Here is a 14,176-nt window from a genome sequence, read left to right on the forward strand (position 1 = left end):
CAAGATAACAAGAAATAGCTGTTTTGGCACAGTTTTTATTTTTTGTTATTTACAACATTCATCTGAGGGGTTAGGTCATGTGATATTTTTATAGAGCCGGTCGATACGGACGCGGCGATACCTAATATGTATACTTTTTTTTTTATTTATGTAAGTTTTACACAATGATTTCATTTTTGAAGCAAAAAAAAATCATGTTTTAGTGTTTCCATAGTCTGAGAGCCATCATTTTTTTCAGTTTTTGGGCGATTACCTTGGATAGGGTATGATTTTTGCGGGATGAGGTGACGGTTTTATTGGCACTATTTTGGGGTGCGTGTGACTTTTTGATCGCTTGCTATTACACTTTTTGTGATGTAAGGTGACAAAAAATTGTTTATTTAGCAGAGTTTTTATTTAAATTTTTTTACGGTGTTCATCTGAGGGGTTAGGTCATGTGATATGTTTATAGAGCCGGTCGATACGGACGCGGCGATACCTAATATGTATACTTGTTTTTTCCCCCATATTCTTTACCAATTTTTTTTAACTTTATTTGGGGAAAATTACGTTTTTGTTTATTTTTACTTGAAACTTTAATTTTTGGGGGGGGGAAACTTTATTTTTTCAACTCTTTTTTTCACTTTATTTTTTGTCCCACTTTGGGACTTGAACTTTGGGGGTATATTCCTTTACAATGCATTCCAATACTTCTGTATTGGAATGCATTGACTGTATGAGTATACTGTGTGTACAGCTTCCTGCCTGTGAGATCCAGGGGGCTGGATCTCACAGGCTCGTCACCGGAAGGCAGCGCGCTGCCTTCCATGCCATCGGGTCCCCCCCACAGCCGCATGGGGACCCGATGGCGCCGCCGACACTCGCCGCAACCGCAGGTGTGAATTGACCTGCGGTTTGCGGCGATCGCCAACACGGGGGGGTCACATGACCCATCCCGGGCGTTGTGACAGGATGCCCGCTGAATGATTTCAGCGTACATCCTGTTCGGATTAACCCCCGCGGCGCTGCAATCGCGATTTAAACTTAGGACGTACCGGTACGCCCTAAGTCCTTAAGGGGTTAAGCTCCTAGAATGACCATATATACAAACTGAAAAGAATGGCGTGGTATTACTCAGGCAGGAAGTGCTCAAACCCACATGCAGTTGTGCATATATATACAGGGGAGTGAATCCTGCACTTGTGGCCCGTTGCTAATGACGATCCCCAGCAAAAATGCATACAGTGGAGGATGCCCGCAGCGAACCACAAGTACCACAATAGACATCCTACACAAGATAGCAATTATGTGGATGTGATAATCAATATAACAATAAAAAAGACAGGTGCACTCTGCGGTCTTACTAAACCCTCAAACTGGATTGAGGTGAGTGTTAGGTCCCGAGCTACTTGAGAAACCTTGGCGCGGTGCTTGGGCTCAGACATGTCCTACACCAGTGATGCCCAATCTACGGCCCGCGGGGCCGTGTCATGGGGCCCGCACAGTAACAGGACTCCTAGCTAATTTATTCACTGCACTTGCCAAATTGAAGAGAAGCGCCGTAATCTCGCACAGGCGCACTGGCAGAAGCATCGAAGTGCGCATGCATCGCCTCTGCCAGTGCGCCTGTGCGAGAAAGCGGCGCTTCTCTTCAATTATACAGAGGCAAGTGCAGTGAATAAATTAGCTAGGAAGTGGCTCTGGGTGGGGAGGAGATCTGTGTATGACACTGAGGGGGGATATCTGTGGATGACACTGAGGGGGGGTATCTGTGTATGACACTGAGGGGGGATATCTGTCCACAGATTACACTTATGGGGGGATCTAGGGAGGGGTGTGGGGATGTTGGGGTGGGAGGTCCTGAAGGGGTGTTTGGGTGGGAGCTCTGGAAGGGGTGGGAGGTCCGATAGGTATGTGGGGGTGGGAGATCCGGGAGGGGGGCATAAATTTTTTTGCTATGGGGCCCAGTCATTTCTAGCTAAGCCCCTGATTGTTAAGATTGGGCGGGCACTGGAGCGATAGAGTGCCCTGCTGTAGGAGAAGCCGGCGGGAGATGAAAGGAGGGGGGGCCAGCTCCTGGTGGTGTTGGGCACACGGCGCAAGCATGGCGGTGGAGGATCTGACTGAAGCCTAAAGACCAGACATCAAGGTAGACCTGCAGAAGAAGGTGACAGCGCAGTATGTGATGTATACATGTGTGTAATGTATGAAGTGCAGTGTGTGATCATCACATACTGCACTACATATATTACACACACTTATACATCACATGCCCCCTCACAGTAATGCCAAGATATGTGCCCTCTTCACAGTAGTAATGCTCACACATGCCTCCTCACAGTAGTTATGCCCTGATATGTGGCCTCCTCACAGTAGTTATGCCCAGATATGTCCCCCCTCACAGTAGTTATGCCAGATATGTGCCCTCTTCACAGTAGTAATGCTCACACTTGTCCCCTCACAGCGTTTGCATTTCTTTCTGGCAAAGCTACCTGGTTCCGGCCCGCAAAATTTATACCAAGTCTAGTGCGGCCCTCAGACGAAAAATGGTTGGGCACCACTGTCCTACACTGTAGGACATGTTGGCTAATCTCTCAATTTTAAAATCAGTTTGAGGGTTTAGTAGGACCGCAGAGTGCACCTGTCTTTGCTATTGTTACAGTCTCCTAGAATGACCACTTTAACAACTGTGATGATAAAATATAATTGTGAATTCAATACCAGAAAATTGTCTGTTTTTTATAGTATAAGTATATTTTTAGTCGGGCCCTGTTTTGATAATTTCGCCAGCAGATGGTGCTGTTCTAACTGCTACATGATTTACCATTTTGAAATCCACCATATTGGATTCACCTCGGGTTTTTCCACTGAGAAGGAGGTCATGTGACATATCGATCTTGGCTAGAATAAACTCAAAAAGTGTATATTTTTTTTATTTTTTTAAACCTATCTTTTCCTGTATATTAGTTAAAGAGGACCTTTCACTAGAATAGAAAATCTAAACTAAGCATACAGACGTGTAGAGCGGCGCCCAGGGATCCCCCTGCACTTACTGTTATACCTGGGCGCCGCTCCGTTCGCCCGGTATAGCCTCCGGTATCTTCATAGTTAGGCTCCACCCAGGGGAGCCTGCCGGCGTCTCCTTCTCCCATGCTGTAGCGCTGGCCAATCGCAGCGCTCAGCTCACAGCCTGAGAGGTTTTTTTCTCTCAGGCTATGAGCTGAACGCTGCGATTGGCCAGCGCTACAGCATGGGAGCCTAACTGGGTGGAGCCTAACTATGAAGATACCGGAGGCTATACCGGGCGAACGGAGCGGCGCCCAGGGATAATAGTAAGTGCAGGGAGATCCCTGGGCGCCGCTCTACACGTCTGTATAGTTTAGATTTTCTATTCTAGTGAAAGGTCCTCTTTAAGCAAGGTCAAAGTTTCCTGTAGTGTTTTACATGACGTGTTCTATGTGTCCACATGGCTTAATGTTTAAAAGAAACCTGACATCCTGCTTTCCCATTTTTTACTATGCCCATTACCTTATTCTGTCATGTGTATCCCGAGGTAGCCCGTCTTCTGCTTCTGTGCAGCGTGGTGTCCCCGCACATGTAAATTCCCTCTTTGAAGTCAAGGAGGCAAGGTTCTTAGGGCCCCTGCACATGAACATGTGCTTCCCGTTGCTGTATTGCGGATCCACAATACACGGGTGCCGTTCCGTGGGCATTCCACATCACGGATGCGGACCCATTCACTTGAATGGGTCCGCAAATCCGGAGGTGCGGAACGGAAGCACGGAACGGAACCGTACGGAAGCACTACGGGTTTCGTCCCGTACTTCCGTTCCGCAAAAAGATAGAACATGTCCTATCTGTTTCCAGAACGGCCAGATCGCGGACCCATTAAAGTGAATGGGTCCACTGCGGCTGCCCCACGGACTGTGTTTGTGTATTGCGGCCCGCAGCACGACCACGGGGTGCACACGTTCGTGTGCAGAGGGCCTTACCCTGCAGCAAGTCATGCTCTCCATGCCCTTTTCCTCTTGATGGACATTTTGGACCTGTGTCCACAACGTCTTACTATTCTCGCGCATAGGTACACTGTCTCAGCCATGGCACATTTGTGGTTCAAGTGAATGTACCACTACTCCTTCAAACAGCTGATATTACTGAGCTATTCTAAGGATAGTTCATCAACATTGAACTACTGCACAAAACTTTTAAAAATAACAGTAAAAAAAAAAAAAAGGTGCAAACTCAAACCAGAGGTGTTAAATAACACCCCGTGTTAAGCCACGTCCCCAAAAATCACACCTTTTTACCCGTGTAAACTTGGCCAGTATTTTTTGTTCATAGTGCTTCCGTGGGCCTCCAATCCGTGCCTCCACCCCACAAAAAGATAGGGGAGGTCCTATCTTCTGTCGTATCTGGGGGATGCGGAAGCATTCAAGTCAGTGGGTCTGCATCCGTGATACGGAGTGCACATGGCCGGTGCCTGTATATTGTGTACCGGCCATTTATGGTCCACAATATGGGCACTGAGCCAGTACGGTCGTGGGCATGAGCCTAAGGCTGACAGGAATCCTATTAAAACTTAGTAGATTGGCAAAGTATCTAAGATTCCTGATAATACCTAGGGGGCGCCACAGGGAAAGGTCTGTATCTGTATTGATTGATTATTTGATGTGGTTCCAATATTCAATTATCAATAAATCATCCAATACGTGGACTCCAATATACAATATGTGAATGATAATAGATGATATCTCTGTTACGTAATAACAGAGTGTCACACTTACTTCACCGGGAAGGAGGGTATAGGATAAAGCTCAAGACGCCTATATCTCTGCCAAGATCGCCTTGCAAGATATGCCAGAAGCTTCCTTGTCCCCAAAGAGATGATACCGGGGCTCCAGGATAAAGCGGAATCTCTTTGATATTTCAGCTCATCTAGAATCCTATTACACCATGCCTATGAGAGGGACTAATGGTTGTGCAAAAGATGTCTAACGTGGGGCCCTTCGTTAAGCCCCCCACTACCATGATAATGCATAGACAATCATGCCAATGGAAGGGGGAGGGGGGGTGCCTCTGATAAACCCCTCCGATATCACGGTCTCTATATATAATATACAGTATTACGCAGCAAGCAAACAGTGAGTTCTTGAAGTTGAGGTGTTTAATGTGGAAAAATGACATAGGCCAAATTGTGATGTCTGGGTCAGAACATCTCCACAATTGCCAAGTGTTACTGGGTGTTCCAGGTATGCAGGGGTTAGTACCTACCTAAAGTGCAGGGAACGACAACCAGTTAATCGTCATTTGGGTCATTGGCACCCAAGACTCATTGATGTGCATGGGGAGTGAAGACTAGCCGATCTGGTCAGAGCCCACAGAAGAGCTACCGTAGCACAAAATGTTGACTATGATAGATATGTGTCTGAGCAAACAGTCCATTGCAGCTTACTACACGCTCATATCGGCACCTGTCCATCACCAACGCGCCTACAGTAGACACATGGCCTTCAGAACTGGACCATGGAGCGATGAACAAAGGTGGCCTGATTCTGATCAATCACAGGATGAACTACGGGAACAAGACAAGCCGGCAGAGACTGTGGTGGCTTGGGCAATGTTCTTCTGGGAAACTTGGGTCCTGTTATTCACATGGATGTTTCTTTGACATATACCCCTTACCTAAGCACGTGTGATGTGCTGGAAAAACAAGTCTCGAAGCATCTGGTGCTAATGTCTTGGTGCCAGATACCACAAGAAGCCTCAGGTACATGCCTCCAAAGTTGTTTTGGTGGAACAATGGGGGACCTGCACAATATTAGGTGCAATTCTGAAAACAAGGGGTCCTCAAGTGCCCTCTGAATGGAGTAGTAGTCCACATGTTGGTCCTCCGTGCCATTCACATCTATGGGACTGATAGAATGCTGTCTACCTCAGCCCCACAGAAGTGGATGGAATTGTGGACTGACGTGTACTACCGCTCCATTCAGAGAGTGACCCCCCCCCCCCCCCCCCCCCCCCCCGATCCTTTATTAATCACCTATGCTGTGAATACGCAATACATAATATTCATGGGATGACCCCTTTAAGAACAGAAACCAGGTCTTCTCTATTTTTAATCTCACTGCATCAGAAAACCTGCACGTGACTGCACCTTCAGGGTTTGTTGGCCATAAGTGACTTCCCATTCCTAGTAAGCCAAGCAAATCTATTCCAGCAATCATCATCTATCTGTAGGATGAGGTAACTCTACATGATAATTGGAGTGAAATATTAGTCAGCCATTTCCTGGATGGATGTGTTATTCCAAGCACAGGGTGAGCTCATCGTTATGGGAAATATCATCCGTTATCTCCTTTGACTTTATAAGAATTGCTGACTGGTAAAGAGGATTAGAAAAACATGGCTGCTTACGTCCGAAAACAGTGCCACACTTGTACACAGGTTTTGTGTGGTACTGCAGCGCAGCTCCATTCACGGTAATAGCAAACATAAGTTATAGGCAGGTTTTAGGGAAAGCAGCCATTATTTCCTAGTCTTGTACAACCCCTTTAATTGCACTTTAGGGAGTGTTACCCCATATAGTGTGAATCCTTCCTGATAATACAATTATTTCACCGTTCTTTGAACATTGTAAAGTGAGTCAAGAAAATAGGAAGACACGCAGCCGGCACTGCTACATGTGTCTGTATGATCGGTAAAATCACAGTATCGCACTGACTCAGCGGTCTCAAGGTGGTGCTCTGCTGGTTTTATAGTCCATACAATGAAGTATGAAAGTAGAAAAAAGTACCGCGGCACGCGCCATCAATGTTGAGCTTGCAGTTTTATTTCATTGTAACAAAAATGTGGTGGACATAGAACAAGGCACGAGTGTGTGAATCGGCAACAGCTGTTTCGCACCAGCCGCGCATCCAAACAGCCAGAGAATACGTGAAAATCAAACAGCGGTGGCAGCATCTCCCTCATTCCATCTTTATTAGGACTTCACAGCATACAAAAAATCAGCAACATTTCGGCTGTGCTTGACAAAGGCTGTTGCACAGCCGAAACGTTGCTGATTTTTTGGGTATGCTGTGAAGCTCTAATAAAGATGGAATGATGGGAGATGCTGCCACAGCGGTTTGATTTTCACCTATCCTTTGAATAGGTCATCAGTATCTGATCAGTGGCGGTCCAACAACCAGGAACCCCACCAATCAGCTGTTTGAGCACTGCTACCTTCTCTCTGCGCACCAAGCACTGCGCCGTACATTGTATAGTGCTCGGGGCTGAGCTGCGCCTAGGCCACGTGACCGATGAACGGGATGTCACTCGTGAAAAGCTGGAGAAGGCCACGGCGATACTGAGAGCACTGCAGCCTTCTCGAAGGAACAGGAACAACGAGGGATTGGGGGACGTATTTTAACCCCTCCTGAGCCCGTCACAAAAAAATAAAAAATTAAATTACCTTTTAAACATAACCGGTGTCACACAGTAAGCCAATAGTCAGTGGGTAGTCTGGTACCACTGTAGTCAGGTCGACCTCATGCATATAAGAAAAGGAAAGGAGCATTTTATCACAGAAATGTCCCTAAACCCAATTGTGCAGCACAGATTCTGGTATTCAGATGCAAGTTGGGCCAGAGTGACATGACAGCACCTAAGAATTAGGCTACCTGCACACGACCGTATGTGTTTTGTGGTCCGCAAATTGCGGATCCGCAAAAAAAAAACGGCTGACTGATCCGTCTTTTTTGCGGATCCATTGTAATAATGCCTATCCTTGTCCGCAAACTAGAAAAAAATAGGACATGCACTATTTTTTTGGCGGAGGCAACGAATGGACCTACTGATGCGGACAGCACACGGTGTGCTGTCCGCGTTTTTTGCGGACCCATTGAAATGAATGGGTCCACATCCTAACCGCAAAAAAACGGATCGGACACGGAAACAAAATACGGTCGTGTGCATGAGGCCTTAAAGGGGTTATTCCATGAATGAGGTAAGAAATGAAAAATCTGACGTCATATAGCACACAGCGATCTCTTTCTAAGAGCTCATACACACAAGCGGGCACCAGCCGTGTGCACTCCGTATCACAGATGCGGACCCATTGACTTGAATGGGTCCGCAATCCTCAAGGTACGGAGCGGAGGCACGGATCAGAAGCCCATGTAAGCACTACAAAGCACTTCCGTGGGATTTCGATCCGTGTCTCTGCACCGCAAAAAAATAGAACATGTCCTATTTATTTGTGGTGCGGACCATCTCTCGCGGATCACAGACCCATTAAGTCAATGGGTCCTTCATCCGCAAACGGCGTGCACACGGACGGTGCCCGTGCATTGCAGACCACTATTTGTGGTCCACAGCCCAGGCTCAGACATACACTCTCGTGTACATGAGCCCTAACAAAGCTAGAACCAGCCCTGTACACCTCTTCATTGCTCTGCTAGATTGTCTTCAGGCTGGCAGCTCAAGGGGAGCATCCTTCCTCACGGGGGCGTGTCCTTTTTGCTGCAGCTCTCTCCCCATCACAGCTCAGGAGGCATGTCCTGTCGGCTGCATCCCCCTCTCTATCACAGCTAAAGGAGCTGCCGCGCTCTCTCTGCAACTTACAGCTTCTAACAGTGGATACACCTGGTTGCTCATGCACACGACCGTTGTTTTGGTCCGCATCCGAGACGCAGTTTTTGCGGTTCGGATGCGGACCCATTCACTTCAATGGGGCCGCTAAAGGTCCGGACAGCACTCAGTGTGCTGTCCGCATCCGTTGTTCCGTTCCGTGGCCCCGCCACAAAATTCTTGTTTTTCGGACAAGAATAGGCAATTATATTAATGGCTGTCCATGCTGTTCTGCAAATTGCGGAAACGCACACGGACGCCGTCTGTGTTTTGAGGACCGCAAAACGCACAACGGCCGTGTGCATGAGGCCTTAGTATACAGATAAAACACTAGGTGGCACCATCATAATGAAGTAAAGAGAGTATCTCACAACCGGAGCATTTGTGTAATAGAAAGTAACTTACAAAAGTAAGTGGTTTCTCCTCGTGAATTATATAAAAAACATTTAACGGTGGCACAAGCCCTTTAACAACTTCCGTCGCAGTAACGCCATGCTTTTACCGGTAAATCACAGGAGGTGCAGTGTTGCTTTGGAGCCCTAGTTTTCTGCACACTTGGACCAAATGAGATCATCCATAGGATAGGTTAGTGTCCTTTAAGTATGTAAATCCGCATTTTATGGACTAAATATTCTATACACGCATTTGATACTCAAGAACACAACAGGATTGTATTGTACTTTTTTTTTTTTATTACTGAAATAAAGATCCACAGATATCTGAAAAGTGTTCTAACTGGAGGTGGCAAAGTTTTTTTACATTTTTTTATTTTCACATTTTTAATAACCAAACGTGTTCCCCACCTTTTCTATTACATGTAGTACCAGTATATTTCTTTATACACATCTGTATCAAAAGAAATGTATAATACAAAAAAAATATATAAACAATTAGATATATACACATAATATATAGATAGATAGATAGATATATTTTCTGACATAATGTAATTCCATATATAGATATAACTTTTTAACAAGGTGAGATAGATTCTGGTAGTCGTTTAGATGATATCCTTCAAGTCCATGAGGTATCCCGTGAGGGTAAAGCTGTAAGAGATGCAGAAACAGAAGATTAATGGGAAAACATTATATGAGATTTCGCCGTGTAGCCATACCCTTTTGTGACACATCGCCTTCTACGTGCTCACCAATTACAGTGCCGTACAATGTATAGCGGCTGTGCTTGGTATCGCGCTCCGCCCCATTAACGTGAATGGCGTTGAGCTGCTCCTAGGCCACGTGACCGATGAACGGGATGTCACTGGACTAGGAAAAGCAGAGAGAAGGCTGTGGTGCTACTGCGGATTGGCAGGGGTGCCAGGTGTCGGACCCCCCAACGATCACATATTGATGACCTATCCTGAGGATAGGTCATCTGTAAAAAACAAAAAAACAAAACGGAAAACCCCTTTAAAGAATTTCCGCCTCAAATGTAATATTGTCCAAATATCAGCAAAAACTTTGGAATTATGATTTTTTTTTTTTCTTCTTACTAATCATCTGTTTTGTTGCAGTGGCCATTTTTGCAGAAATGAGAAAAGGAAGTGCAGCCGTATTGGTTGTCCCCTTTAAATTTGCTTGGAAAATTAAAAGGGTTTTCTGAGAGTTGAATCTTGATGGCCTATCCTCGGGAAAGGTCATCGATATCTGATCCTGCCGATCAGCTGTTTAAAGAGGCCGTGCCACTCCAGTGACATCATGTTCGTTGCTCACATGGCCTATTTGCAGATCAGTCCTATTCAAGTGAATGGGTCTGGGCTGCAATACCAAGCACAGCCACTATCCAATGGATGGCGCTGTGCTTGGTAAGCTGTGAGGAGGCTGCAGCCTCATCAAACAGCTGATCGGTGGGGACACCCACAGGTCAGCCATTGAGGATAAGCCATCAATAGTAAACTCCCAGAAAACCCCTTTAGTATAAATTGACAGCCAATATGGATGCGGATATTGTCACTTTTATCCCATTGAAGTGAATAGGGACGGCAGCGTTGTAATTACACCTGCTCGCCGCTGCAATTGTGACTGCAAGCAGGTAGAATCCTCAGATAGAAAAAAAAATATAATAATAATATAAGGGCAGACTAGACAGACCATGTGGTGGTTGGGGCTGAGCGCGATACCAAGACAGCGCTATACATGTACGGTACTGTAATTTCTGCTGGTATGCTTCTATGTTTATATGAGAGGGCAGCGCTCTTACAAGTGCAGTCAGACCCCCGCCAATCTGATATTAATGACCTATCCTGAGGATATCCTGAGGATAGGTCATCAATATAAAATGTGGACAACCCCATTAAGAATGTAACGAGTCATTGAAGAAAAGAAAACTGCAGGAAAACTAGAAAGACTGAGGCTGCTTGTGAAAAGAATTAGGATTTGGAAGAGTTTAAAGGGGCTCTCTGGCCTTGCATCTGAAAACCTGTGCCCTCCTGAACATATAAACCCCAACTGTCCGCGGTCCCACCTCGGTTCTGCTTCCGCAAGACGAGAAAGTGGCTTGATCCCATGATCACTGCAGCCAATCGCTGTCCTCAGCGGTCACAATAGCTTGAATGGTACATCACTGCGATGACAAAGTCGAAGCAACGGTTTACGGCATAGACATGTGACTGGCTGCGGTCATGGGACCAAGCCGCTTCCCAGTCATTTCCGGTCCCCGCAGGACCAGAAACGGAGCAGCAGAGGGACCGGGGACGAGTGGGGTTTTTTCTTTTATGTTCAGAGGAGAACTGCAGGGGCAACCCCTTTAAGTGAGGGACATCACACAGGAGATCCAGGAGGCTTTGATAATAAAGGGATTGTCCCAAGATTTGAACTTATCTATATTAAACCTATCCACAAAAAGGTGCTAATTGTCTGACCACTGGGATTCCACCGATCCCCAGAACAGGGGTTCTGTGTCCCCCTGTATTACTGGAATGGTGGTCGATCACGTCCCCCTGTATGATTGGAGAGACTGCTGTACTAAGCCATCTCCAGCAGTCTAATAGAAATTAATGGATCGGTGGTCTCGTCTGCGCACTACTGGTTCATACTTATAGGGGACCCCCGTTCTTGTGATCGGTGGGGGCCCCAGCTATCATACATTTATCAGCTGTAATGTAGATAAGTGGTAAATGCTTCTCATGGGCCAATCACTTTATTAATTCTATAATGAAAGGTCAATTCCTCAGTTTTCAAAATGGACTGAATGTAACATTCCTACATTCAAAAGCTAAAATCCTGTCCTGGAAAGTCCTGCTCACAGTGCTGCATGGCTCGTTACAGGGTATCGGCACCGAGACGGATATTCAGCCACTGAATGGAAACAATGAATGTCTGTATTCACAGACAGTAAGCAGAGGCCTTAGCATATTGAGGAATTAACGCGCCAAGTTTTTATTACACAATAAGGCTACTTTCACACTTGCGTTCGGGTGTCCCGCCTGGCCGTGCGGAGGCAAACGGATCCATCCAGACTTATAATGTAGTCAATGGGGACGGATCCGTTTGAAGTTGACACAATATGGCTCAATTTTCAAACGGATCCGTCCCCCATTGACTTTCAATGTAAAGTCAAAACAGATCCGTTTGCATTATCATGAACAAAAAAATATAATTTTTTATTTATTTTTTGTTCATGGTAATGCAGACGGATCTGTTCTGAACGGATCTAAGCGTTTTGCATTATAGGTGCGGATCCGTCTGTGCAGATACCAGACGGATCCGACCTAAACGCAGGTGTGAAAGTAGCCTTAATAAGCTTTGATTACATAAAAATGGAAAACTCATTTAGCAAGCAACATACAATAACTCGGATTACATTATAGAATTAAAAAGAATCATCACCAAAAACAGCCGCAGGATGAGAGATGCAATCTATATTCTACCAGATTTAACTGATGTCCTGTTTAAAATGACATCACACTGTTGGCTAATATGTACACAAAGTGTAGAACTGCTTCTTAAAAGCGAGTCTGTCAGCAGTTTTGACCATGCTAAACTGCTGACAACACAAGTTAGGCTACTTTCACACCTGCGTTTAGGTCGGATCCGTCTGGTATCTGCACAGACGGATCCGCACCTATAATGCAAACGCTAGATCCGTTCTGAACGGATCCGTTTGCATTACCATGAACAAAAAATAAATAAAAAATTATTATTTTATTTTTTTTTGTTCATGATAATGCAAAAGGATCCGTTTTGACTTTACATTGAAAGTCAATGGGGGACGGATCCGTTTAAAAATTGAGCCATATTGTGTCAACTTCAAACGGATCTGTCCCCATTGACTTACATTGTAAGTTTGGACGGATCCGTTTGCCTCCGCGCGGCCAGGCGGACACCCGAACGCTGCAAGCTGCGTTCAGGTGTCCGCCTGCTGAGCGGAGCGGAGGACAAACGGTGCCAAACTGATGCATTCTGAGCGGATCCGCATAAACTCAGAATGCATTAGGGCTGGACGGATCCGTTCGGGGCCGCTTGTGAGAGCCTTCAAACGGAACTCACAAGCGGAGCCCCGAACGCTAGTGTGAAAGTAGCCTTAGGAGTCGCTGAGAGCAGTACAAACATATCTTTTGTGGAGTTTTTATTATCAATAGTGCGAATATGAAGTTTTATTCTGCCAGATTCTGCTCCTGCAAGTGTCCTGTAGGTGGAGCTTCAGTGTGAAGTGCTCTCTATATTGAGCTGCTTTACGGCCCCTCCCCTCTGCTCTGACAGCTGCAGCATCCACCTAGGAGACCAGTACAGTTGTCACACAGAGCAGAGGGGAGGGGCCGTAAAGCAGCTCCTGGCACTTGCAGGAGCAGAATCTAGCAGAATAAAACTTCCTATTCACATACATCCTGATAACAAAATCTCCACCAAATGTGTGTCATACTGCTCTTTCCTGTCCCTACCTAGTGCAGCCAACAGTTTAGAAAGGTCAAAACTGCTGACAGACTCCCTTTAAAAACACAGATGTGCATATTTTTTTAAAGTTTTTGTAAATACATGTTTCCTTCATGTGCATTTAGTTCATTCTGAGGCTGTGCAAGAAAAAAACAAAACAAAAAAAGAATTAACATGCAGAAAGCACCCACCACCAAGAGAGGAAGAAGCATTGTGCAGAGAGCGAGGGGGGTCACACATACACACCCTCAGGGTTCCGGGTAGAGAGAAGAGCGTTCTGCAAGTTACGGGGATGACCTGTTAGATGATTGGGATTGGTCCGTGCAAGAGACTCTGTGCGACCTAGAAAGAAACCAAGATGTGATCATTCTACCCTTAGAGGACACTACCATCAACATTTATTTCATTATTTTTTTTGTATGTTTTTATTAGAGTTTCACAAGTAAAAGTAGCATGAAGAAAAACACATTACAACTCTCTGATAATGGCAAAATGAAGAAACCGGTTTGCTTGTCTTAAAGGGAAATGGCGCATGCGTGGGATCTCAGGCGCATTGCGCCTCAAGAAAAAAAAAAAGCTGTGAGGTGTCATTCAGGGGGGAAAGAGGCAGGATGTGAGCGTGGCTAGCTTGACTTGGACCATCAACACCACTGCCCCCTTGACTTCAAGCAGGCCATTTGCATATGCCACACAGGGAGAATTACGTTTTTGGCAAA

General features: G+C 45.7%; 1 protein-coding gene across 1 annotated transcript in view; it reads right to left on the bottom strand.

Moving 5' to 3' along the window:
* Positions 1-9,255: 9,255 nt before the first annotated feature.
* The window catches only part of RASSF7 (Ras association domain family member 7), a 56,126-nt gene continuing 51,205 nt past the window's right edge, over positions 9,256-14,176 (bottom strand). Inside the window, 2 exon segments of the mRNA XM_040410051.1 lie at positions 9,256-9,635; positions 13,707-13,802. Of these exon segments, the coding sequence (XP_040265985.1) occupies positions 9,604-9,635; positions 13,707-13,802 (128 nt within the window). The 3' untranslated portion in view covers positions 9,256-9,603.

Source organism: Bufo bufo, chromosome 10, assembly GCF_905171765.1.
Source record: "Bufo bufo chromosome 10, aBufBuf1.1, whole genome shotgun sequence".
NCBI classification, from domain to species: Eukaryota; Metazoa; Chordata; class Amphibia; order Anura; family Bufonidae; genus Bufo; species Bufo bufo.